Below are 26,019 nucleotides of genomic sequence, written 5' to 3'. Positions count from 1 at the left end.
GCTATTGAAATCAGAAGAAGGTAGATGTTTAACCAAGCCAATTTTCAGGCCCATCTTACCAGTAACTCTAAATTTAAAATTCATCCTGTAAACTGACCTGTTTTCACTTGGATTCCACCTCATCTTAATGTTAACCTTTTGGCTCTGTACCTGGGCCCTTTTCCCTTGTGAGTTCCCACTATTTTGCTCTTAGCCCATCTTTAACATATTTAACTTGGTTTTCTGACTATCTTTGGTAGGAACTTCAATTTCCCCTCTTTTGACATAGCTCCAACCTCCTTGAAACTCAATTCTTGTTACTGGGCATACATTTCAACCCAAGGACTAGCACACATGATGTCAGTTAATTACTAACTGGACTGAACTAAATGGCTTGAACTGTCTTTTTCTTTCCTTCTATCATTCATTCAACATGTATCAAACACCTATTATATGCTGTATATAATTGTTAAGCATTAGGGATATAGATGTAAACAAAAATAGGTATGCTTCCTCCTTCCTTGGAACTTATGACCTAATGGTTACACAAAGAATCACATAAATAAACATGTGATTAAAACTGTGATAAGTATTATGAAAGAAAAGAATGGCAAGACTACAGTACCTGGAATACAAGGAGACTTAATTTTCACTGAAGAAACGAAAGGTCTGCATGAACTACTGCTAGTTGTGTTTGAGGGTGATTAAATAACATAACCCTCTGAACTCTGAAGTAACAGTTGAGGTGGGTATTTAAAAATTAGTGAAGTAAAAGACCACCAATTATGAAACAATTATACTTTCCAATGTCTGCTATTTTTTTAGTTGTATCATACTAATTTCTGATAAAGAAAATAAAAAAGACGTCTAAGGTTTAAACTTTCCATTCTCACTAACCTTGGTTTAATTACTTAAAGTTCTTTAATAAGAATCTCTAGTTCATGTAAAAAATGTTTTAAAGACAAAACAGCTGACAGTTCTAACAGTGAGTTTGTTGGTTAAGATTTAAAATAATTTAAAAGAGCGCTAGAAAAATACCACAATTTACGGTGCCAAAGAAGTAAAATAATTAATAAATTACCTTCTATCTCTACATTTCTATGATTATTTCAGTATACATGCATTTCACATGATCATCATGAAGTTCCATAAAACACTCAAACCATTGGGCGGTGCTGTTTCAAATAGTCTTCCAGCAGCCTGGCCACTGGTTCTGAGGTTACTGGGATGTTTCCTTTTTTGTCTTACATGTAAGTAAACATCATGAATTCTCTCTTTCCTCACTCAGGGTACCTTTCATTTTCTGGGGATCAGTAATAGCTTTTAACTTTGATTCTTGGCTAGAGTGAAAATAGCCACAAATAATGCAATTTTATGCTCAGGGCTTACTTTACGCTAAAGGAGGTAAGAAAATTGATCCTATTTTGGACAATAAGTTATGAGGATCATTTGCAATGTAAAAGGATTTGCACCTTTTAGAAAACTGAAATATATTAGAAACCTTGGCATAGAGCAGATAGGGATAGAGAGAAAAAAAATGGAATTGTCTAATGTCTTAATATTTGCAGATGGGGAAAATTAAGTTAACTAATTTGGATCCACTTTGAGTTTTAATAGCCAAGATAATTACTAAACCAAGATGCTTTGACTTATAACACCTTTTTTGTTGTTGCTGTTGTTCCTCAGGGTGCCTGGATTAACACTTTACATATGCAGTACCATCCTAATGAATACTGAATGGGTTATTCATTAAATGAAACAGATTTGACTTTCTACATAAATCTGTTCATATGTGATCTCCTTTTATAGCTCAGAAGAGATAAGAAAATTCTGTCCTTTATTTTTGGTCAAGGGGAAGGGACTTTAAGAACTAAAGATTGAAGGAAGTTTCTATACTTTTTTATGTGGAGTGCAGTGATGGGTGGAGGAGGGGGGATGCTCAGCTCAACTGGAGAATGATTAGGACCATGTCCGATGCCCTCTGGAAGAAGCCAGTGCAGAGACAGAGCAGTGAGAGGAGACTAGAGAAGATTGAGAGAGAAAGTTTGCCAGTGTCCAAGTCTCTGCATCCAAGAATATCTAGGCTAACTCCCTGCCTATTCCTAAGGTTTTAGAATATTCTCCTCTTTCATCTATTTTGAGCAGAGTTTCTCTTGCCTGCAAAGGTATTGTACTTCTTACTTGAAACACTTTTGTGCTGCACTAAGATATGAATAGTTTATTCTGTTATGTAACACATTAAAATTTAAAATTTCACATTTGGCATATGGAAGTAAAGAAATACCAATCTTTTAAAGTATGAACGGCTATAACCACTGCATTAATAGCAGGAAAACTAGGCATTAATCATGAATTTGCTAACTGTTCTTCCAGGATGTGCACTTTAGCTGTTAACTAAAATCTTATATGCCATTATGTCCAAATGCAAGTAACAGAGAGAAAGATAATGAGACAGCAAACAACTTACTGTTGTTTTGAAATGTGGGTTCTAGAGTTACAGGAAACGATCTGAAGTGTGGCTGCAGTCATGTAAGCACAAATGCTTTTGTCGTTTTTCCTTATGTTTTGTGTTTTTCTAGGACCTCTTCTCAGAGAAGGCGATGGCACCCCACTCCAGTACTCTTGCCTGGAAAATCCCATGGATGGAGGAGCCTGGTGGGCTGCAGTCCATGGGATTGCTAAGAGTTGGACACGACTGAGTGACTTCACTTTCACTTTCTCGCATTGGAGAAGGAAATGGGAGCCCACTCCAGTGTTCTTGCCTGGAGAATCCCAGGGATGGGGGAGCCTGGTGGGTTGCTATCTATGGGGTCACACAGAATTGGACACGACTGAAGCGACTCAGCAGCAGCAGCAGCAGGGCCTCTTCTAGCAATTGTCATATAGAAGGGTGATCTTATGTGTTAACTTGACTGGACCATGGTGATCAGATATTGGATCAGACATTATTTCGGGTGTTTCTATAAGCATGATTTTTGGGTGAGATTAAAACTTAAATAACTGGATCTTGAGTAAAGCAGAATATTTTCAATAATGCAGTTGCATCCGATCAGTTGAAGACCTAAATAGAACAAAAAGACCTCCACCAACCAACCAAGAGGAAATCCTGCCAACAGATGGCAATTCTTCCCTGGATCCTTAGTTTGTTGGCCTACCTCATCAGATTTTGGACTTGCCAAGCCTTTTAGAATCATGTGAGTCGGTACCTTAAAATAAATCTCTCTCTTTTTCTCTCTGCATACAGATATCTATATATCTCCTTATTTTTGGTTCTGTTTCTCTGGAGAAATTTGGCTATAATACAAACATAGCCTGACTTATTAGAGTTAAAATTTTAGAATCAGTTGAAGAAAGTCAGGTACATAGTGCCCCTTAAAATTTGCCTAGATCAGGCTGATTTATTTCCACTTGTGCTCAACTGTGAAGTCGTGTCTGACTCTTTGTGACCCCGCAGACCAGCCTGCCAGGCTCCTCTGTCCGTGGCATTTTCCAGGTAAGAATACTGGAATGGATTGCCATTTCTTTCTCCAGGTATTTTTGCTTATGCTACATTATCATTCCTTCACAGAAAATTGAGGATATACACTTCACTTATTTCTTTGTATTTTAGTAAACTATGTTCAAATAAAAAGACAGGTTTAAACACTGGTTAGCCCTACCTATTCAAAAGTATTTCAAATCAGATGTACGTCTCAGCCTCCTTTTCACATATTTGACAAATATATTTGAAATCAAATAATTACATACAATGTCCCAAACCCTGATATTCTTCAGGTACATGTGCTAAATGAATACTCAAGGAACTCACTTGGTCTTTTATTCTTAACATATATGTCCTTTGTTCTGTGACACATAATCACAAACAATATCATCACAGCTGAATCCCAAAGAATGGAACGGCAGCTCTCTCCACTAAGGGCAGTAGCTGCTTTCAAAGATTAAGTATAATCCGGGGGTTCCACTTCCTTACCAGCCTCAGCATAGCACAGAGGGCGACCACACAGGAACAAAGGACACTTGCCAATTAACAGCAGAAGGCGAAGGCAGCTTCCACAGGTGGCAGGCTGGCCTCTGCCATTTCTGTCTAGACTCTCACAGAACTGCTTGCTCCTGAAGGAGAGAACTGTGAAGTCTTCACAGTATGTTGAAACAGTTTGTTTTTGTTGTCAAGCTATTCATTAATAAAGTGGTGTGACAGTTTAGAATCACAAACCATTTAAATGCCCTTGATAACATGACTGAGTTGTGTCCCTCCCAAATTCCTGTGCTGCAGCCCACTCTGATTGCATTTGGAGATGGGGTCTGAAAGGAGGTATCAAGGTTAAGTGAGATCATACGGTGGGATCCTAATCCTATGGAGCTGGCACCCTTAAAAAGAAGAGAAGGAGCACTGAGTTCTCTCTCTCTGCCATGTGAGAACACAACAAGCTGGCCATCTGCTAGCCAGGGAGACAGCTCTCATCAGGAACCAAATTTATCAGCACCTTGGTCTCAGATTTCCAGTCTCCAGAACTGGAAGAAAATAAATTCTTATTGTTTAAGCTCCCCAGGCTGTAGTATTTTGTTAGAATAGTCATAGCATATATATATCACACGCAATTTTGTCAATTGTTATATACTAGTATATATATCACATGCATACACACATTTGTTTTGTTTGCTTGCTCAATATGTGTACTCTCATTAAGACCGTAAGTTATGGGAGCAAGGCCATGCCTGTCTCATTTATTTTTGAATAACAAAAGACCAGTACATACCCAGCATAAAGCAGAGATTTGCTAAATCTGCTGATTGAATGGATCATTCCTGTTCCTAGCCAAATATGAGCTAAAGCACAAGCGGTAATAATTCTAAAGACAAATCAGTATGTGAGTTAGAGTCCTCTAACCTTTTATATAAAGTAACATTATTGGTGAAAATTAAAGAAAATCCAGTACTTCTCAGTATGAAAAGCTGCATTTATCAGAAGGTGAGAAAATCAGTATTCTCCAATTGCTAAGAACAAGGGTATGTACGCTATCTGCATCCTGCAGGAATTCTGTTTTTCTCTAGTGGTTTTAGTGCTATACAGCTCTGCTATTAGCTCCCCAGTTCTACTATTACTGATTCACGGGAAATTAGGCTACCAACTAGACCAACAGAGTTGAGCTCCATGGTTCCATCTCTTTACAACATTTCACTTTGCTATGACAATGTTTCTCTACCAGTCAGTGAGGGCTGATGGTATCTGAAGAGCAACACTGAAAACTAATGATATCCAAGTTTTCAAAAACAATGATGCCCTGTGAAGCACTGGTAAGACACCATAACTGAGTACAGAGTTACAGGGACAGTGTAAACAATTTACTAATCTCTAAGTTCTATCTCATCAATCCAGATACTTTCTCATCTGATTCAGAGCATATCTCAGCTGGTGTCTATAGGGGAAACCAGACACAAAGTAATATATTTTGAACTCTTCAAAATTCAGAAAGTAGAGAGAAGTGACTTAATGCACTCTGGGGTAGCTGGCTGCATGTTTGAATTTGGTGCCACAAAGCGAGTCCCGGTACACTAGGCCATGCTGTGAGTGGAGGGTGAGAGGAAATGCCTAGGGCTGATCATAAGAGAGAGAGGCCAACAGGTTTGCTGTTGTCTGGCTTTGCCTCTCTTTCTCAGAGATATGCTAGGACCAAAAGCTTTTGAGCACCTCACCTGAATGGATTTTATGGCACTTTTCCTGTGGCTTCTTTATCCTAACATCAAGGTCAACAGTTTTAAAAGAACAACAACAAAAAAAGGTACGTTGACCATAGTGGGGCCTTAGACTATAATGCTTATTTCTAGGGATGAAAGAAAAAGACATTAAAAAATCAGACTACAGAAAAAGCTTAGTACCTGCTGCCTGGACACATATCCCAGAAAACGCTGCATAAGTAAAAAGCTACAGGAGAGAAGGTCTTAAACTCTGTGGAATGGCTAGATCTAGTGGCACTGACCTTTGGCTGTGTCCTCAGAGTGACTACTATAGGCCAGATATCCTTACGTGCATCAGTCATTTTTTATGGAATAAATATAAATATCTTCTATACTTACCATCTGAGTCACCAGGGAAGTTCAAAATAAATCTATGTGTGTGTGCTAAGTGGCTTCAGTCATTTCCGACTCTTTGAGAGCCTATGGACTGTAGCCACCAGGCTCCTCTGTCCATGGGATTCTCTGGCAAGAATACTGGAGTGTGTTGCCATGCCTTCCTCCAGGGAATCTTCTCAACCAAAAGATCAAACCCAGATCTCCTGAGGCTTCTGCATTGCAGGCGGATTCTTTACCATTGAAAAATATCTTCTATAATAACTGTCTGAGCCACGGGGAAGCCCAAAGAAAAAACGGCTTTTATATGCATGTGCTACTTTAAAAAGTGTAGGTACTTCAGCTATGTGTTTTCAAAAGATTGTATTAAACATCGTTGAATTCAGGATAGCACTTCGTTTTTGTTACATACTTCCTCATATAAGAGATCCTAAACCTACTGCCATGATCCTATAGTTGTGCCACAAAATTTTGATATTAAAATGTGGTCTTCATACAGTACCTATAATTAAACATCTTTATGATGATGTCTTTTTCTTCAATTTTTTCTCTAACAATGCCTGTCTCTCACGAGTACCACTTGTTCTCAGATAAACTCTATTTATTTTTCCTCATTTCCTGGGCTCTGAAAGAGATACTTTTTCTGCTAATGGCTCGCCTCTCAGCATCCTGTTCCTGTCACAGCCACCTCCACACCTTGAGACCTTGACATGTTTGAGAATCAGGAAGGGGTCTCCTTCCTGGTGAGAGAGGAACTGACAGAAGTCCAGGGCTTGACCCCCCAGGTTTTCTTCTAGTCAAGTAATAAGGAAGAGCAGGGAATATGCTATAAAGGACTCATGAAATGGAAGAAGAGGGTTTTTTTGTCTGTTTTTTGTTTTTGTGGTTGACGTCCTCTAAATGAGGCAGGAGGTAGATACTCCCCCAGTTCCCTACAGGGTAAAGTGACTAGAAATTCATTCCCTGTGGACTGAAAATCCAAGACGAGAGTAGCAGGACAATTAAGTGGGGAGGCTGGGCCCTGCCCAGACTACATATTTCTCATTCTTGAAGTCAGGAGACTTCCTTAACCACACATGCACAGAAAGACTCCTTGGAGGCCAAAGGGGAGTGATGCCAAGGGATGTTCTACCCATACGCCTTTCCTGTGAAATCCATTTTGGCTGAGATGTGTGCACACACATGGGAGGGTCCTGGATACACCAAATATGGACTGTGAACCAGGTGAATTAAAATGATTGGCCAAAATAAACCAGGAAGAAATTCCCTATAATTCAAACTGCCAAGAGGGCGTGACTCAGGGACTCTCCTGAGTCTGCCCATGTGTTTAGCCACATGTAATGTACTCTTTCTTCTCTAAATAAATACTTTTTTCACTACTTTCCATCTCAGGAAATTTGTTTCTGCAAAGTTGAAGGGGCAGGGCCCTTGTCACTGACCACTGGTTTAGTGGCTAGGATGCCGTGCTCTTACTGTTGCGACCTGGCCTCAATCTCTGGCCGGGGAACGGAAGCCCCACTTTAAGCCACTGCAGGCCGAGGCCACCTGAGATCATAAACAGGACACACATTGCAAGATCAGCACAACAAATGTTGATTTTACCTTTCGTGTTTTGTGTGGATTTCTCATTCTGGATGACTTCTTAATGTCCACTTCAGTGGTATTTACACATCCAGGCTAGAAATGGAAAACAGAGAGACAAAGGAATCTTTGGGTATAAAGTTTCTGATGTGCACATTCACTCTCCAGGACCCCAGTAAACGCTGCTATGACACAAGCCCCCAGCAGCCCTGTCCAAATGGCCCCAGCCACCTCTCTGGGCAGTTATCCAGTGAGAAAGGCACTGCCTTCTTTCACACCTTACGTTTAAAAGTCTTCAGATACCGTTCTAGAAAAACTACCAGAGAAATGGGAAAAAGAAATACAAGAGATCTGCATGTGAAAGTGAGTGTTAGCTGCTAACCCAACAGATTCAGAGCAGGGGTATCCAGAGACCAAATAAGGTGATGCCCCTAGCTGGTATCTGCATTCGGCTTCCCTCAGAGTCTACCCTCTCTGGATGAGATAACACTTACTAGATGGCTGTGTGCATCTCCTAAGATAGAAAATCAATGGCATTCAGTTGAATGAGCTCAAATCCCAGAGCAATTTTTCTACAGGGATCTATGACATCCAGTGACTTGGAATATTTGTTTGTCTAAAGACAGAATGTGCAGTGGAGTTAATGGTCAAAATGTGGAGGATGAAGAAAGCAACTGGTAATCAACAGACTATGCTTCTTCTCAGAATTCCTAACTTTTCTTTTTCCTTTTCCATAGACAGGCGAGCCCCTTTCAAACAGGGTGGGTTGGAGGAAAAGTTTGGACAGTTTGCTCCTTGTTTTTTGACAACCACAGGAATATCATTTTGCCACATTTATTTTTCTGTTGCAAAGAAGCAAAGAGCTCTAAAGCTTCTTTCTTATTTAGAGAAGAGAAAAGGAGGGAGGGAGAAAGAAAAAGGAAGGAGAAGGAAAAGGAAGAAGAATAGGAAAGAGAGAGAGAGGGTGGGAGAGAGAAAACACAAATCAGGAAACAGAAGAAAGGACATTAAAAATACTTGAGATCTTAAATGGAGAGTGGTCCTTCAGTTCAGTTCAGTTGCTCAGTCATGTCTGCCTCTTTGCGACCCCATGAATTGCAGCACACCAGGCCTCCTTGTCCACCACCAACTCCCGGAGTTCACTAAAACTCATGTCCATCGAGTAAGGGATGCCATCCAGCCATCTCATCCTCAATCGTCCCCTTCTCCTCCTGCCCCCAATCCCTCCCAGCATCAGGGTCTTTTCCAGTGAGTCAACTCTTTGCATGAGGTGGCCAAAGTACTAGAGTTTCAGCTTTAGCACCATTCCTTCCAATGAACACCCAGGACTGATCTCCTTTAGAATGGACTGGTTGGATCTCCTTGCAGTCCAAGGAACTCTCAAGAGTCTTCTCCAACACCACAGTTTAAAAGCATCAATCCTTCAGCGCTCAGCTTTCTTCACTGTCCAACTCTCACATCCATACATGACCACAGGAAAAACCATAGTCTTGACTAGGAAGACCTTTGTTGGCAAAGTAATGTCTCTGCTTTTCAATATGCTCTCTAGGTTGGTCATAACTTTCCTTCCAAGGAGTAAGCGTCTTTTAATTTCATGGCTGCAATCACCATCTGCAGTGATTTTGGAGCCCCCCAAAATAAGGTCTGACACTGTTTCCACTGTTTCCCCATCTACTTCCCATGAAGTGATGGGACCGGATGCCATGATCTTCGTTTTCTGAATGTTGAGCTTTAAGCCAACTTTTTCACTCTCCTCTTTCATTTTCATCAGAAGGGGTTTTAGTTCCTCTTGACTTTCTGCCATAAGGGTGGTGTTATCTGCATATCTGAGGTTATTGATATTTCTCCCGGCAACCTTGATTCCAGCTTGTTCTTCTTCCAGCCCAGCATTTCTCATGATGTACTCTGCATAGAAGTTAAATAAGCAGGGTGACAACATACAGCCTTGACATACTCCTTTTCCTATTTGGAACCAGTCTGTTGTTCCATGTCCAGTTCTAACTGTTGCTTCCTGACCTGAATATAGGTTTCTCAAGAGGCAGGTCAGGTGGTCTGGTATTCCCATCTCTTTCAGAATTTTCCACAGTTTATTGTGATCCACACAGTCAAAGGCTTTGGCATAGTCAATAAAGTAGAAATAGATGTGTTTCTGGAACTGTCTTGCTTTTTTGATGATCCAATGGATGTTGGCAATTTGATCTCTGGTTCCTCTGCCTTTTCTAAAACCAGCTTGAACATCTGGAAGTCACGGTTCACATATTGCTGAAGCCTGGCTTGGAGAATTTTGAGCATTACTTTAGCATGTGAGATGAGTGCAATTGTGTGGTAGTTTGAGCATTCCTTAGACATCACTTATCCTTTAGATTTGACTGGAAGTTAGCAGTTACATGGTTGTATTTCCTTTACTTGCAACTTTTGATACAGCATGCAAGAATCTCTGGTATTAGTTAAAATTATTACATTGTATATCTCTGCTCAAGTTCTGTATTTTCTCTCCACAGACTGAAATATCATAAGTTACTCTTGAAAGTGACTCCAGAGAAAATATGAAAGTGGAGAAAATGAGTTTGAGAAGCTGGGAGGACATGAAGGCAAGGGCAAAAGGCAGCACTGATGTGACTAGAGAAAGAAGTTATTCTCCACAAGCCCTGGTAAGCAATAGGGATTAGCTCTTTGTATAATGAGAACCCAGGACATTTTTCTTAAAGAACCTTCTCCTGACAGTCCAACCATTGTGACAATACTCCACTACAATGTTGTAAGGGATAAAGAAGTAAATGAAGAAAGCATTTTTCTCTTGAATTGTTTTCTTTGTAGGTTGTATGTGAAATATATGTACTATAATACACTGCCCTGTAAACATTAAATAAACTGTACATTTGGTTTGCATATCTATTTAAGAATAGAAATAGCACAGCCAAAAAAAAAGTAAGTAAATAATTTCTAAAAAAAATATGCAAACAAATAAATAATTAAAAAAAAAAAAAAGAACTTCCCTGGTAGTCCAGTGGTTATCAATCCACTTGCCAACACAGGGGACGCAAGTTTGAGCCCTGGTCCAGGAAGAGCCCATATGCCACGGAGCACCTAAGCCCGTGCGTCACAACTTCTGAGCCTGCACCCTGAGCCTGTGAGCTACAACTACTGAGCCGAAACTATGGAAGCCCCCGTGCCTAGACCCTGTGCTCTGCAACAAGAGTAGCCGCTGTAATGAGAAGCCTGCGCACCACAAGTAGAGAGCAGCCCCCACTTGATGCAGCCCCCACTTTTGCAGGGGCAAAAGGAGCATACTATTGAGAACTAGTACTGACACAGCGCTCATTTAAGGGTCTTAAAGAGTTGCAAAACAGAAGCTGGAATTCTTGGTTTCACTGTTGACATTTTATTTAAAAGAATTTAAAAATCACTTATTTCCTCTCATGACAGAATACATTTTTTATTAACAATAGCAGAAGGCACACCTGAGTTCAGAATAACTTGGGATACCTGAAGGATTCTTTGATGAAGAACAGCACTATTAATAGTAATGGAGAAAACAACTCCCTAAATTCAACTTGATATGTAACTGCAAAACAATGTCCTAAGGGACAAGTAAGTGGAGATTTAAGAATCAGGTGGCATAAGGAGCTGATAGTATGAGATACACACATTCTTGGAAATTAAAAATTCAGACTTGACTCTGGGAAAATTAACATTTTGAATTTATGTTAATTATTGGTTCAAACAAATACATTATTGAAAACGATTTGTCCTTCTGTAACACTGTACCAGTTTTAAAAATTCAATTTGCAACATATTGTACCTCAGTTAAAATGATCCCTTATTCTTATACAAAGCAATTCTAGGTTTTTAAAGTGTTCAACCTCAGGATATTTTTTAAAGATCCAATTCAAACTTCTCTTCCTCTTCTTGGGCACTTGCCAATTGATTTAACTTCTGATCCTTTCAGCTTGGCTGACCCACTCATTTACTAAATGCTACACACAAACTGAAAGAAGCTGTCTATGGCTGGAATTCTTCTCCCCTTTTTTTGAAGGAGTTGGCTTTTTTAATATAATCTTTTATTTACTGGCTGTGCTGGGTCTTCATTGCTGTGAGGACTTTTCTCTAGTTGGGAAGAGCAGGGGCTATTTTTTAGATGTGTGCTTGGGCTTTTCATTGAAGCGGCTTCTCTTGCTGCTGCGCACAGGCTACAGAGTGTGCAGGCTTTAACAGCTGTGGCTCCCAGGCTCCAGAGTACAGGCTCAACAGTCGTGGTGTACAGGCTTAGTTGCTCTGCACCAAGTAATCGAACTCTGAACCACGGATCGAATCCATGTCTCTTGCATTGGCAGATGGATTCTTCACCACTGAGCCACCAGGGAAGTTTCTGGAATTTACTACGTTCACTCTCCTCTATAATATTTACTCATTTGATTTCTACTCAGTCTTAATTGTTGTCTATAGATTGTTGATTAAGTAATCCTACTTTTGTGTATGTTATGAATGAACTCTGCATGTCAAGAGGCACAAGGCAGAGGGGAGAGAAATATACAATGACAGCCCGGAATTGTGGAAAGCGGTTAGCTTAGGCAGAAGTGATAGATTACGGTAAAAATCTCTGGTTCAACTCTAAACATGAGTGGAAGTTACTGGAGTGTTTCAAACATGATAGTGGCTTGTTATGCTCTAGATTTTTAAAAACTCAGACTTTATATCCTTCATAAAACAATTGGACTAAGTGTGAAATGATAAACTATAAAACTCCTAAAAGATAATATGAAAGAAAATTTAGGTGATCTTGGGTTTGGCGATGACTTTTTAATTCAACAGCAAAGACACAATCCATGAAAGAAATAATTGATAAGTTGAACTTCATAAAAAATTAAAAACTTCTGCTCTGTGAAAGATACTGTCAAGCAAACAAGAAGGTAAGTCACAGACTAGGAAAAATATTTGCAAAATACAGATCCGATAAAGGATTATTATCTAAAATATACAGAGACTCTTAAAATTCAATGATAAGAAAATGAACGACATGGCTCAAAAATGGGTAAAAGATTTGAACAGGCAACTCACTGATGAAGATATGCAGATGGCAAATAAGCATATGAAAAGATGCTTCACATCATATGTCACTAGGAAACTGTAAATTAAAGCAACCATGAAGTACCATTACACCACCTATTAGAAAGACCAAAACACTGGCAATTCCAGATGCAAGAGAATGTGAGACAACAGGAACTCTCATTTGCTGCTGATGGAAGTGTAAAATGGTACAGTCACTTTGAAAGACAGTTTGGTGGTTTCTTACAAACTAAATATACCTCTAATCACACGATCCAGCAATTGTACTCTTTAGTATTTATCCAAAAGAGCTGAAAAGTTAGATCCTCACAAAAACCTGCATATGGATGGTTTATTTATAATTGCCAAAACTTGGGAGTACTCAAGATGTCCTTCATTCGGTGAATGGATAAATAGACTGTGGTATAGATATGCAGTGGAATATTTTTCAGCACTAAAAACAAATGAGCTATTAAACATGAAAAGACATGAAGGAAACTGACATGCATCTTACTTAGTGAAAGAAGTCAATCTGAAAAGGCTACACATAGTATCATTCCAACTATATGACATTCTGGAAAATTGCTGTTGTTCACTTGCTCAGTCATGTCCAAATCTTTGCAACCCCATGGGCTGCAGCACACCAGGTTTCCCTGTCATAACCTTGGGGACAGTAAAAAAAAAATCAGTGGTTGCCAGGGATTGAGAAGAAGGAGTAAGAATGGGTGGAGCTAGAGGATTTGGGGGAGCAGTGAAATTACTCTGTATGATACTATATTGGTGGATATGTGTCATTATACATTTGTTCAAACCCACAGAATGTAAAATACCAAGAGTGAACCTTAATGTAAACTATAGATTCTGGGTGACAGTGATGTGTAGGTTCAGTTATAACAAAGTACCATTCTGGGGATGTTGATAATGGGGGGTCGGGGGGAGGCTGTGTGTGGGAAGGGAAGGAGGGGTATAGGAACTACCTATACTTTTTACTTAATTTTTCTGTGAATCTAGAACTGCTCTAAGAAAGTCTACTTGAAAACAAACAAACAAACAAATTAGGAATTGTGGGTCCTTTAGGACTGATTATCAGGATGGGGATAGAACAAAAGTGGAAACAGGGACACCAGTTACAGGGCTACTGTAACCATCTAGCCAAGAAATGATGCTGAGGGCATATGCGCATCAGCACGGAAGATCGTGGGTGTTGAATTTGGGATACATTTTGAAGCCAGAATCAGTAAAACTTGCTGATGTTTTGGGTTTGGGAGCTAAAAGGAAGAGAATAGTCAATGATGACTTCTAGGTTTTGGCAACTGAGTTGCCATCAGCTGAGATGAGGAAGCCTGGGACAGAAATAAATGGAAGTGAAGACATGAGTCAGATATAACTCTGATATTGTATTTACGTGTGATTTTAATATTTACTGAATTTTCCAGTTGGAACGCAGCTCCTTATGCAGTCATTTTCAAGAGTCACGAGACTTCGCAGATGACACAGTGGTAAAGAAACTATCTGCCAGTGCAGGAGACGTAGGATAAGTGGGTGGGTTCGATCCCTGGGTCGGGAAGATCCCCTGGAAGAGGAAATGGCAACCTGCTCGTTTTCTAGCCTGGAAAATTCCATGGACAGAGGAGTCTGGCTGACTATAGACCATGGGGTCGCACAAAGTTGGACATGACTGAACACACACACATCATTGAGTAATGGCACAGATCATCTCCAACAGAAATGTTTGTACAGTAACCTGCCTCTGACCCTACCTTTTGTGTCTTCGCCTTTTTGCATCATCATTGCTGATTTAAGCACATCACTGAAATGTGCAAGATTATTATCTAATGGTCAATTACCAACAGGGTGGTAGAGCAGCCTCCTTGTTCAGAGTCTTGGCTATACTTTCCTATTCTTCACATTCTCCTAATCTGCTCTGGTAGAAATAACACCCTTCCATGTAACATCCATGAATGGTCTGTTCACCCTTCAATGATATTTCCATTTTATATACTAGCTGTTGTGGTGTTGACACAGACTGTTACAGTTCTCAACAAGCTACCAAGAGGAGTCTAACAAGTAAGTCTGCCTAGAGCTTCTCTGTGATCAATGGCATTGCTCACGTTTCAGGTTCAGTTTTAAAATACTGAAAATATTCCCAGCTAGAATTATTCAGAAATAAAAAAAACCACCAAGAGTTAGTTGTTGTACTTACCTTGAGTAAAATATTGAATATGAGCTCCTTGAAGAGACAAAGCCTGAGGCGCATGTGCGTGGACCCTTTTGTTCTGTTGCACCTGGTCTGCCATGTACACAAGTGACTGATCTCCAGCACTTTTTATGATTCTTTCCTACAAAAATCTGGTTATAATTTGGGGACATGCAAAGATTTTTCAAAGGGGAGATTAAAAAGATCCCTCTTGGATTTAGCATACAAGCTCCAACTTGCCATACACAGAGGAGTCCTGGGTTGGCTTCTAGGATGCTTCCATAAGCACCAGTGACATGGCTTTTGGTTCACACTGTGTTGCTGTCTCTCTGGGATCTCATTCATGAAGGGTGAGCAGCAACACACAATCTTGGAATCCCTGATCCTCAGACTGAATATCATCAAATGACTTAGAAGTTTTGATTTTAACTCTTTGACTCTGTTTACTGAATGTAAGAATGAAGGAATGAAACCTAGGCTAGCTCTCTGATGGTAACAAAAATTTCCCACAGCATAAAAACTGAGAACCCAAAAAGCAGGAAAATGTGACCGAATTGGTGACAGCAATTTTTAACTTTGTAAATATTACTATTGCTAGTACTGGTGATTTAATGGTGTAATGTAAAAGGTGAGGAAGAACCCAATAAAATTTCTGTTAGTATAAATAACTCTCAGTAAGTTCAAAAGGCTTATAATAATTATTCTATTAGATAACATGAGACAATTAGAAAATGACAAGTTCATAAAAATCATATTGGAACATATGATGAATTACATATATTGAATGTAACAGTGCCTTGAATTACAATAGTGATCTTGAACTCAATATCCTTTAATTCCAAAGGATAAAAGAGGCTCCAAAGTAATACGTTCCACAGTGGGGAGGTGTACCTCCCTTCTACAGGCCAGTAATGTGCTAAAATGTCCTAATGATACATGATGTTGAACACCTTTTCGTATACCTACTTGCCATCTGTGTATCTTCTTTGGTGAGGTATCTATACAGATCATTTGTCCATTCTTAATTGGTTGATTTGTTTCTCACTGTTGAGTTTTAAGAATTCTTTGTATATTCTGGATACTAGTCAATTTTCAGTTACTTATTTATTTTGATATTATGCTCCCAGTCTGTGATTTGTCCTCTCATTCTCATAACAGTGTTTTTCACAGACCCCAAAGATTTAATTTTAATAAACTGACATCAAATTTTTCTTTCATGCCTTTAGTGTTGAATCTAAAAACATATTCACCAAACCAAAGGTCATCCAAATTGTCTCATATGTTATTCTCTAAGAATTTACAGTTTAGCATTTTACATTTAGGTGAATGATCCATTGTGAGGTAATTTTTTAAAAAGGTGTAAGGTCTATATCTAGATTCATGTTTTCCTTCCGTTTTTTGAATGTAGGACTTCAGTTCTTTCAGCAACATTCTTGGGGAAGACTATTCTTTCTCCATTGACTTGTTTCGCCCTTTGTCAAATATAAGCTGACTATAAATTTATGTGGATATAATTCTGGGCTCTCTATTCAACTGATGTATTTATGTATTTTCTTATCAGTATTATACTGTTTTGATTACAGTAGCTTATATGCAGAGTACATCATGCGAAATGCTGGGCTAGATGAAGCTCAAGTTGGAATCAAGATTTCTGAGAGAAACAGCAGTGACCTCAGGTATGCAGATGACACAACCCTAATGGCAGAAAGTGAAGAGGAACTAAAGAACCTCTTAATGAAGGTGAAAGAGGAAAGCAAAAAACTGGCTTAAAACTCAACATTCAAAACCCTAAGATCATGGCATCCAGTCCCATCTGTGCGCACGTGTGTGTGTCAATCGCTTTGTCATGTCCAACTCTTTGTGACCCCATGGTCTCTAACCTGTTAAGCTCCTCTGTCCATGGAATTTTCCAGGCAAGAATATTGAAGTGGGTTGTCATTCCCTTCTCCAGAGGATCTTCCCAACCCAGGGATTGAACCTGAGTCTCACACATTGCAGTCATATTCTCTACCATCTGAGCCACCAGGGAATCTGATCACATCACTCCATAGCAAATAGATGGGGAAAAGTGGCAACAGTGACAGACTTTGTTTTCTTGGGTTCCAAAATCACTGTGGATGGTGACTGCAACCATGACATTAAAAGACACGTGCTCCTTGGAAGAAAAGCTATAACAAACCTAGATAGCATATTAAAAAGCAGAGACATCACTTTGTCTACAGAAGTCCATTTAGTCAAAGCTATGATTTTTCCAGTAGTCATATAAGGATGTGAGATTTGGACCATAAAGAAGGCTGAGTGCCAAAGCAATGATGCTTTCAAACTGTGGTGCTGAAGGAGACTCTTGAAAGTTCTTTGGACTGCAAGGAGATCAAACCAGACAATCCTAAAGGAAATTAACACTGAATATTCATTGGAAGGATTGATGCTAAAGTTGAAGCTTTGGCCACCTGATGCCAAGAGCTGACCCACTGGAAAAGACCCTGATGCTGAGAAACACTGAGGCAGAAGGAGAAGTGGGCAACAGAGGATGAGACGATGCGATGGCATGACCTGCTCAATGGATACGAGTTTGAAGAAACTCCAGGAGATGGTGAAGGGCAGGGAAGCCTGGCGTGCAAAGAGTTAGACACAGCTGAGTAACTGAACATGAACACAGTCCTCTGACTTTGTGGTTCTTCTTCAGTATTGTGGTAGTTATTCTGAGTCATTTGTCCTTTCCATAAATTTTAGAATTAGTTTGTCAATATCCACAAAATAATTTGCTGGGATTTTGATTTGGACTGTGTTAAATCTATAGATAGCTAGTATTGAAGAACTAACATCTTCACAATACTGTCTTCCTATCTCCATACATGAAATATTCCCTGCATTTATCATGATCTTTATTTTTTTTCAGCAAATACTGAAATTGCTTCAGTATTTTCCCCATATTATTCTTGTGTGTTTTGTTAGAATTAAAATCTATATGTAATAGCATTTAACTTTTAGTGCTAATGAAATGGTATTGTGTTTCTAATTTCAAATTCCAATTGTTTATTGCTAATATATAAGAAATCAGTTGACTTCTGTGTATTAACTTTATATTCTGCAACTATATTATTGAAGTTTATTAATTTTAAGAGCTTTGTTGCTGTGGTTGTTGATTCCTTGTGATTTTCAACATAGAAAAAAACCATGCTATATGTGAACAAAGACAGTTTTATTTCTTCCTTCCCAATTTCCTTCTGTTTGCATATTTTTTTTTACTTTATTTATTTTTAAATTGAAGGATAACTGCTTTACAGAATTTTGTCTTCTGTCAAACATCCACATAAATTGGCCATAGGCGCACATATGTCCCCTCCCTCTTGAACCTCTGTCCCATCTGCTTCACCATCCCACCCCTCTAGGTTGATACAGAGCCCCTGTTTGAGTTCCCTGAGACATACAGCACAATTTGTGCATGTTTAATTTCCTTTTCTTGTCATTATATTAGCTAGGTCCTTCAGTAAGATGTTGAATAAGAGTGGTGAGAAGGAACATGTTGCCTTGTTCCTGATGTCAGAGAGAAACCATCTATTAATAGTATTTCACCATTAAGTATGATATTAGCTGCAGGTTTTTGGAAAATGTGCTTTATCAATAAGTTGAGGAAGTTCCTCTTTATTCCTAGTTTGCTGACAGTTTTTATCTTTGAATGAATGTTGGATTTTGTCACAATTTTTCTGCTTCTATTGTTAAACTGTTGATTATGGAATGTTGAACTAGCATTGTGTACATGGAATAAATTCCACTTGGTTGTGGTGTATACTTCTTATACAATTATTGGATGTCATATATTCATAATTTATTGAAAATTTTGCAGCTGTGGGTCATGAGAGACATTTGTTTGCCTTTCTTGCAATGACTTTGTCAGGTTTGGATATTAAAGTAAGCTGGAATCATAGACTGAGTTATTCATAGGAAGTAGGCCTTCTGCTCTTTTCAGGAAAAATAGTATAAGAAAAAAAAATTGGTATAATTTCTCCTTTAAATGTTTGCTGGAATTCCTTAGTGAATTCATCTGGGATTTTGCTTTCTATTTTGGAAGGTTATTTGTTATATATTTAAATTCTTTTGTTGAATAGATTGTTTAATCTTTAATAATAGATACAACTCTATTCATTAATACATGTAGGCATATTCATACTAATTACTTTTTGGGTGAGTTTTGGTAAACTTGTCTTTCACAAAACTTGTGCATTTCATGTAGGTTTTCATATTCGTGGGCACAGAGTTGTTCACAACATTCATTTGTTATCAAAATATCACTTGTGTGATCAGTGGTAATCATTCCTCTTTTATTTCTATTAGGAATTTGTGTCTGCTCTCTAACTAGAAGGGCTTCCCAGGTGGCCCTTCCCTGGTGTTCCCTGTAAAGAACCTGCTTGCAATGCAGGAGACCTGGTTTGATCCCTGGGTGGGGAAGATCTCCTGGAGAAGGTGAATGGCTACCCACTCCAGTATTCTTGCTTGGACAGAATTCCATGGACTGAGGAGCAATTCATCAACCTTACTGAACCTCCTCTAAGTGTTGCTGCATTTCTCTATCACTTTCCTGTTTTCAATTTCATTGATTTCTGCTCTAATTTTTATTTCTTTTCTTCTGGGTTTTTCTAGTTTTCTAATATTAAAGTTTAGATCATTGATTTTATGTTTTCCTAACATATATATCAATGCATATATTTATAAATTGCCAAGAACAGCTTTCCATGCATCCACAGATTTTGATAACATGTATTTTCATTTAGCTTGAAATATTTTACAATTACTCTTGAAATTTCTTTCTGACCCATATATTATTTAGAAATGTGCTGCTTAACTCTAAGTATTTTGTCATTTTCCATCTATCTTTCCATTACTGGTATCTAGTTAATCCCATTGTGGCCTGGGGAATACTTCATATAATTTCCATTAAAATTCTTTTACGCTTAATTAGGGTGAGTTTTGTGGCCCCGAATGTGTTCTTTCTTAGTGTGTTCCATGGGAATTTGAGGAGAAGGTATATTCTGCGGCTACTGGATGAAGCAGCTTATGATATCAATTAAATACACTTGATTAATGGCACTCTTCAGTTATGTTCTTATTGATTTTCTGCCTGTTAGATCTGTCAATCAATGACAGAGGTGTGCTGAAGACTACAACTATAACAGTGTATTTGTCTATTTCTCCTTGCAGTTCTATCAGTTTCTGTCTCATATTTTGATGGTCTGCTGTGTACACACATTAAGGATTGCTGTGTCTTCATGAATAGTTGATCTCTTTATCATTACATGTTGCTCCTAATCTCTGATAATTTTTCTTGATCTGGAGCTGGCTTCATCTGAAATTAATACAGCTACTCATTGACTATGCTAAAGCTTTTGACTGTATGGATCAAAATGAACTGTGAAAATTCTTGAAGAGATGGGAATACCGGACTACTTACCTGCCTCCTGAGAAGCCTGTACACAGGTTAAGGAGTAACAGTTAGAACCGGACATGGAACAACAGACTGGATCAAAATTGGGAAAGGATTACGACAAGGCTGTATATTGTCACCCTGCTTACTTAACTTATATGCAGAGTACATCATGTGAAACGCTGGGCTGGATGAAGCACAAGCTGGAATCAAGATTGCTGGGAGGAACATCACAACCTCAGATATGCAGATGACACCACCCTTATGGCAGAAAGTGAAAAGGAACTAAAGAGCCACTTGATGAAAGTGAAAGAGGAGAGTGAAAAAGCTGGCTTAAAACTCAACATTCAAAAAACAAACGTAATGGCATCTGGTCTCATCACTTCATGGAAAATAGATGGGGAAACAATGGAAACCGTGATAGACTTTATTGTCTTGGGCTTCAAAATCACTGCACCCAAGGACCACAGCTATGAAATTAAAAGACACTTGCTCCTTGGAAGAAAAGCTATGACAAACTTAGACAGTGTATTAAAAAATAGAGATATCACTTTGCCTACAAAAATCTGTATAGTCAAAACTATGCTTTTTCAAGTAGTCATGTATGGGTGTAAGATTTAGACCATAAAGAAGGCTGAGTGCTGAAGAAATGACGCCTTTGAACTTTGGCCAAAGAAATAACGCCTTCGAACTCTTAGAGAAGACTCTTGAGAGTCCCTTCGACAGTAAGGAAATCAAACCAGTCAATCCTAAAGGAAATCAATCCTGAATATTCATTGGAATGACTGATGCTGAAGCTGAAGCTCCAATACTTTGGCCACCTGATGAAAAGAGCCGACTCATTGGAAAACCCCCTGAGGCTGAGAAAGATTGAAGGCAGGAGAAGGGGATAACTACAAAGGACAAGATGGTTGGATGACATCACCAACTCAATGGACACCAGTTTGAGCAAGTTACAGGAGATGCTGAAAGACAGGGAAACTTGGCATGCTGCAGCCCATGGTGTCACAAAGAGTCAGACATGGCTGAACAACTGAACAACAACTCCACCTCTCTTTTGACTAGTGTTAGCTTTACTTTACTTTCTTTACCCTTTACTTTCTCCATAGCTTTACTTTACTTTTAATCTGTACCTCTGTCTTTATACTTGAGTTTCTTAATATATAATTAGGTTTTAGGTTTTCATTCACTCTGATAGTCTCTCCTTTTTAATTGGTGTATTTAGGCCACTGCTGTTTAAAGAGATGATAATATAGCTGGATTCATATCTGCCATATCTTTTTCACAGTTTTCTATTCATTGCCATTGCTCTGATTCTTTTCCTTTTCTTTATTTTTTCTGTTTTTCTACCTTCTATGTTTTCAGTTGAGAATTTTTGCTATTTCTTTTGTTTGCCTTTCTTAACATATTAATTCTATTTCATTTTAAACTTTCCTCAGCGGTTGCCTTTTGGTTTGCAATATGTATTTACATCTAATCAGATTCCTCTTTCAAATCACACTATACTACTCCATTTAATTACCTTTTAATAGGTTATTCCCAATGCCTTCTCCTTTCTGTAGCCTTTAACACTGCTATTATCATTTGAATGATAATTAAAAAAAAAAAAAAGACCTGAGTTTCTGACCTATGGTATTTCCTTCTTTCTGAAGATTTTCCCCATTTCTTGCAAGTCTCCTGATGACAGAGTCCCTCAATTTTTGTTTATCTGAGAAAATGTTCATTTCTCCTGTACTTATAAAGGATAATTTTGCTAGATAGAATTCTAAAGTTTTTTTTCTTTTTTTTTCAACACAAAATATTTCACTCTGCTCTCCTGCTTGCATGATTTCTCAAAGTCTGATGCAATTGTTAATCTTCTTCCTCCCTATGTAAAGTATTTCTTTTTCCTCTGGCTTCTTTGAAAATTTTCACTTTGTTTCCACTCTCTGAAATTTAAATGTGTTATGTCTAGGTTTGGATATTTTAATATTTAGTCTGGTTGGTGTTCTCTAAGCTTCTTGGCTCTCAGTTAGCTATTAATTTTCAGAAATGATGGGTCATCACTGCTTCAAATATTTCTTCTCTTCTTGCTCTCTTGTTTGTCTTTCTGGTATTCCTATCATATGTATGTAACACCTTTAATGATTATTTCACAGCTCTTGTCTTTTTCATCCTTTTTCTCTTTGCATTTGGGCTTTGAAAATTTCTACTGACATTTTTTCAAGCTCACTGATTATTTGCTTGGCCATGTCCAGTCTATTTACTAGCATATCAAGTGCATTCTTCATTTAATGTTAAGGCATTTTTTATTCTAACATTTTCTTCTGATTCTTTCTTAGAGTTTCTATATTTATGTTTATACCTCTATTCTTTATTCCTTTATGTTGTTCATTTCCTCCATGAGAAAACTTAGCACATTTTTCATACTTGTTTCAAATCCTTAGTTTGATAATTTCAACATCTCTGCCATATTTGAGTCTGATTCTGATGCTTAATGTGTCTGTTTGAAATGCTTTTTTTTTTTGTTTCCTTTTACTCTATGTGAATTTTTTGTTGAAAGTCAGATACCATGTATTGGGTAAAGGCCCTGAGGTAAACCGGTGTTTATTGTGTGGCTTTATGCATATCTAGCTAGAGGTTAAGCTGTATTTACTGCTTTCTTTTGTTATATCAGAGATAAACTTTCCTCTGCTTTCCTTGTTTTTGTCTCCCCAGTTGTTTTCAGGCTTTCCTAAGGCTTTTCAAAACACAAACATCATTTATTTATTTATTTATTTTTGGTTTTGCTGGGTCTTGATTACTGCAAGGGCTTTCTCTAACCTGGCAAGCGGAGAGGGGCATGGGGGGGGCTACTCTTTGTTGAGGTACACAGGCCTCTCATTGCAGTGGCTTCTCTAGGGCTCCTGAGCTTCAGTAGTTGCAGTTCCTGGGCTCTAGTGTACAAGCTTAATAGCTGCGGCACATGGGATCGGCATGTGGGATCTTCCTGATCAGGGATCAAACACATGTCTCCTGCACTGGCAGATGGATTCTTATCCACTAAACCACCAGGGAAACCTCTCTCTCAGTTCAGTTCAGTCGCTCAGTTGTGTCCAACTCTTTGCGACCCCATGGACAGCATGCCAGGCCTCCGTGTCCATCACCAACTCCCAGAGTTTACCCAAACTCATGTCCATTGAGTCGGTGATGCCATCCAACCATCTCATCCTCGGTCGTCCCCTTCTCCTCCTGCCCCCAATCCCTCCCAGCATCAGGGTCTTTTTCAATGAGTCAACTCTTTGCATCAGGTGGCCAAAATACTGGAGTTTCAGCTTCATCATCAGTCCTTCCAATGAAAACCCAGGACTGATCTCCTTTAGGATGGACTGGTTGGATCTCCCTGCAGTCCAAGGGACTCTCAAGAGTCTTCTCCAACACCACAGTTCAAAAGCATCAATTCTTCGGTGCTCAGCTTTCTTCACAGTCCAACTCTTACATCCATACATGACCACTGGAAAAACCATAGCCTTGACTAGATGGACCTTTGTTAGCAAAGTGATGTCTCTGCTTTTTAATATGCTGTCCAAGTTGGTCATAACTTTCCTTCCAAGGAGTAAGTGTCTTTTAATTTCATGGCTGCAGTCACCATCTGCAGTGATTTTAGAGCCCCCCAAAATAGAGTCTGTCCTTAAGGGTTCCTAAATAAGGCTTGAGATGTGCAGTTTTTCCTTTGCAGTTCCCTGTTGTTGTTTAGACTCTCTTAATGTTGTTGCTGGTGCAGAGGGAGTGGAAGCATTCTATAGTTCTAGGATTAGGTGCCAGTCTTTTCGTGAGCCTGTGCTCTGGGGCTGTAACCTTTACAAATTTCTCTCCAATTTTTTTTTTTTTTTTTCCCCTTCACCTGGGTGAGACCAGGATTAGAGTCTGGTATTTCCTTTTTTGTGTGGTGGTGAGGTTCCTGTACACCTCCGATCAGTTTCTCTTAAAGGCAGATCTTCTTAAGAAGATGAGAATGTTCTGAGAGCATTTGAAAATAGTTCCTTTTTCCCTTCCCCTGAGAGATGTACAAAGGGATTTCTCTTCGGATTTCACTGTGAGAATCTAGCAGAATTCCTGGAGGCAAAACTCACAAGTGTGTGGTGTTGCCTCAAGACCGGGCTCCCTTGGAGTCTTAACTTTCAAGTTAGTTTTCTTTGAACCTCCAGCAATTTGTCCATTACAGGTTAAGTTTCTTACCCCAGTATTGGTTCCTTGGAGGTTTGTGCTCTTGGGCTTCTGGTAAGTTGTGATTTCCTATATTCACCTGTTTCTCCAGTTTTGGGGACTTACAGCATTTTGCCTAATGACTTCATTCTGAGATGTAAGAAAAATTGTTGATTTTCAGTTTATTCAGCTCTTTTACTTATTGCGAGATTAAGAGTGATAATTTTCAAGATCTTTCAATGCTGGACTGGAAGTCTTGACTTATTTTTTAAAACTATTATTGATTTTTCTTACTGTATATGTAAACACATTAAATTTTAATTTTAAAACAGATTAGCATAAAAAGATAAAATCAACAGAATTTCCGCATTCATAATTATCGTTGATATTCATGTATATATCTTTTCAGTCTTCTCTCTACATATCTGCCTGTCCCTCTGTCTTGTCTATCTAACTATATACCTATCTTATCATCCACCTGCCTATCTATTTACTTATGCCTCTTGCAACAACCAAAGAATTAAAATGGACCTTTGGACCTAAGAGTATAAGATTGTATGCAAATATATGGTCATATTACCTCTTAAAAATTGTTTGAAAATTTAATAGGTAAAAATATAAATGTTTCCCATTACATTTTTTACTTCTTTGATATTTTCTCACTGATTTATGAGTTCTATATATAAATAAAATTACTCCTTTATTATATGTGATAACATATAATATAATATCATTCACCTTATTTTTCTATTTTATTTTGAGGTCTGCATTGCTTTTGAACCTAAATTAGAGAGACTGAGATGATGGTTTTGTGTGATAAACAAAAGTCTGGAGTAACTTAAGTTGAATCATAAATGTAACAAGTTAGTGAAAATAATAAATTGAAAATCAAAATTATGGATAACATAATGGAGTGTTAACACTATGGAAGTTAATTTAGTGTCAATATACAAGGAAACCCTCTACTGTCATATAGCAAAATACTAATACACTAATGGGGATAAACAAATTATAACTATATGCAATAATATGAAAGACTCTCAAAAGAAGATGTTGAATATGAAAAGAGTGATGTTAATAATTCCATTTATATAAAGACAAAATAAGCAAACTTATCTATGGTATGAGAAGTTACCCCTGACCTAGGCAGCAGTGACTGGAATGGTCCCTGGCAGGGCTCTGGGATCCTGGTGCTTTTGTTGTTGTTTGGTCACTCAGTTGTGTCTGACTCTTTGTGACCCCATGGACTGCAGCATGCCAGGCTTCCCTGTCCTTCACCATCCCTCGGAGCTGTTCAAACTCATGTCCACTGAGTCGGTGATGCCGTCCAACCACTTCATCCTCTGTTGTCCCCTTCTCCTGCTTTTAATAGTTTCCAGCATCAGGGTCTTTTTCAGTGAGTCAGCTCTTCTCATCAGGTGGCCAACATATTGGAGCTTCAGCTTCAGCATCAGTCCTTCCAATGAATATTCAGGGTTGATTTCCTTTAGGATTGACTGGTGTGATCTCCTTGCAGTCCAAGAGACTCTCAATAGTCTTCTCCAGCACCAGAGTTTGAAGG

General features: G+C 38.6%; 1 protein-coding gene across 1 annotated transcript in view; it reads right to left on the bottom strand.

Annotated features, from left to right (window-relative positions):
* Positions 1-26,019, bottom strand: part of RGS7 (regulator of G protein signaling 7) — a 453,701-nt gene that overhangs the window by 16,622 nt on the left and 411,060 nt on the right. Inside the window, exon 9 of the mRNA XM_052654047.1 lies at positions 7,651-7,725. Coding sequence (XP_052510007.1) covers positions 7,651-7,725 — 75 coding nt within the window. The remainder of the gene's footprint in view (positions 1-7,650; positions 7,726-26,019) is intronic.

The sequence above is a fragment of the Budorcas taxicolor genome, chromosome 16, assembly GCF_023091745.1.
Source record: "Budorcas taxicolor isolate Tak-1 chromosome 16, Takin1.1, whole genome shotgun sequence".
NCBI lineage: Eukaryota > Metazoa > Chordata > Mammalia > Artiodactyla > Bovidae > Budorcas > Budorcas taxicolor.
The sequence above is the reverse complement of the archived record's forward strand: the minus strand, read 5'-3'. Positions and strand labels throughout refer to the sequence as shown.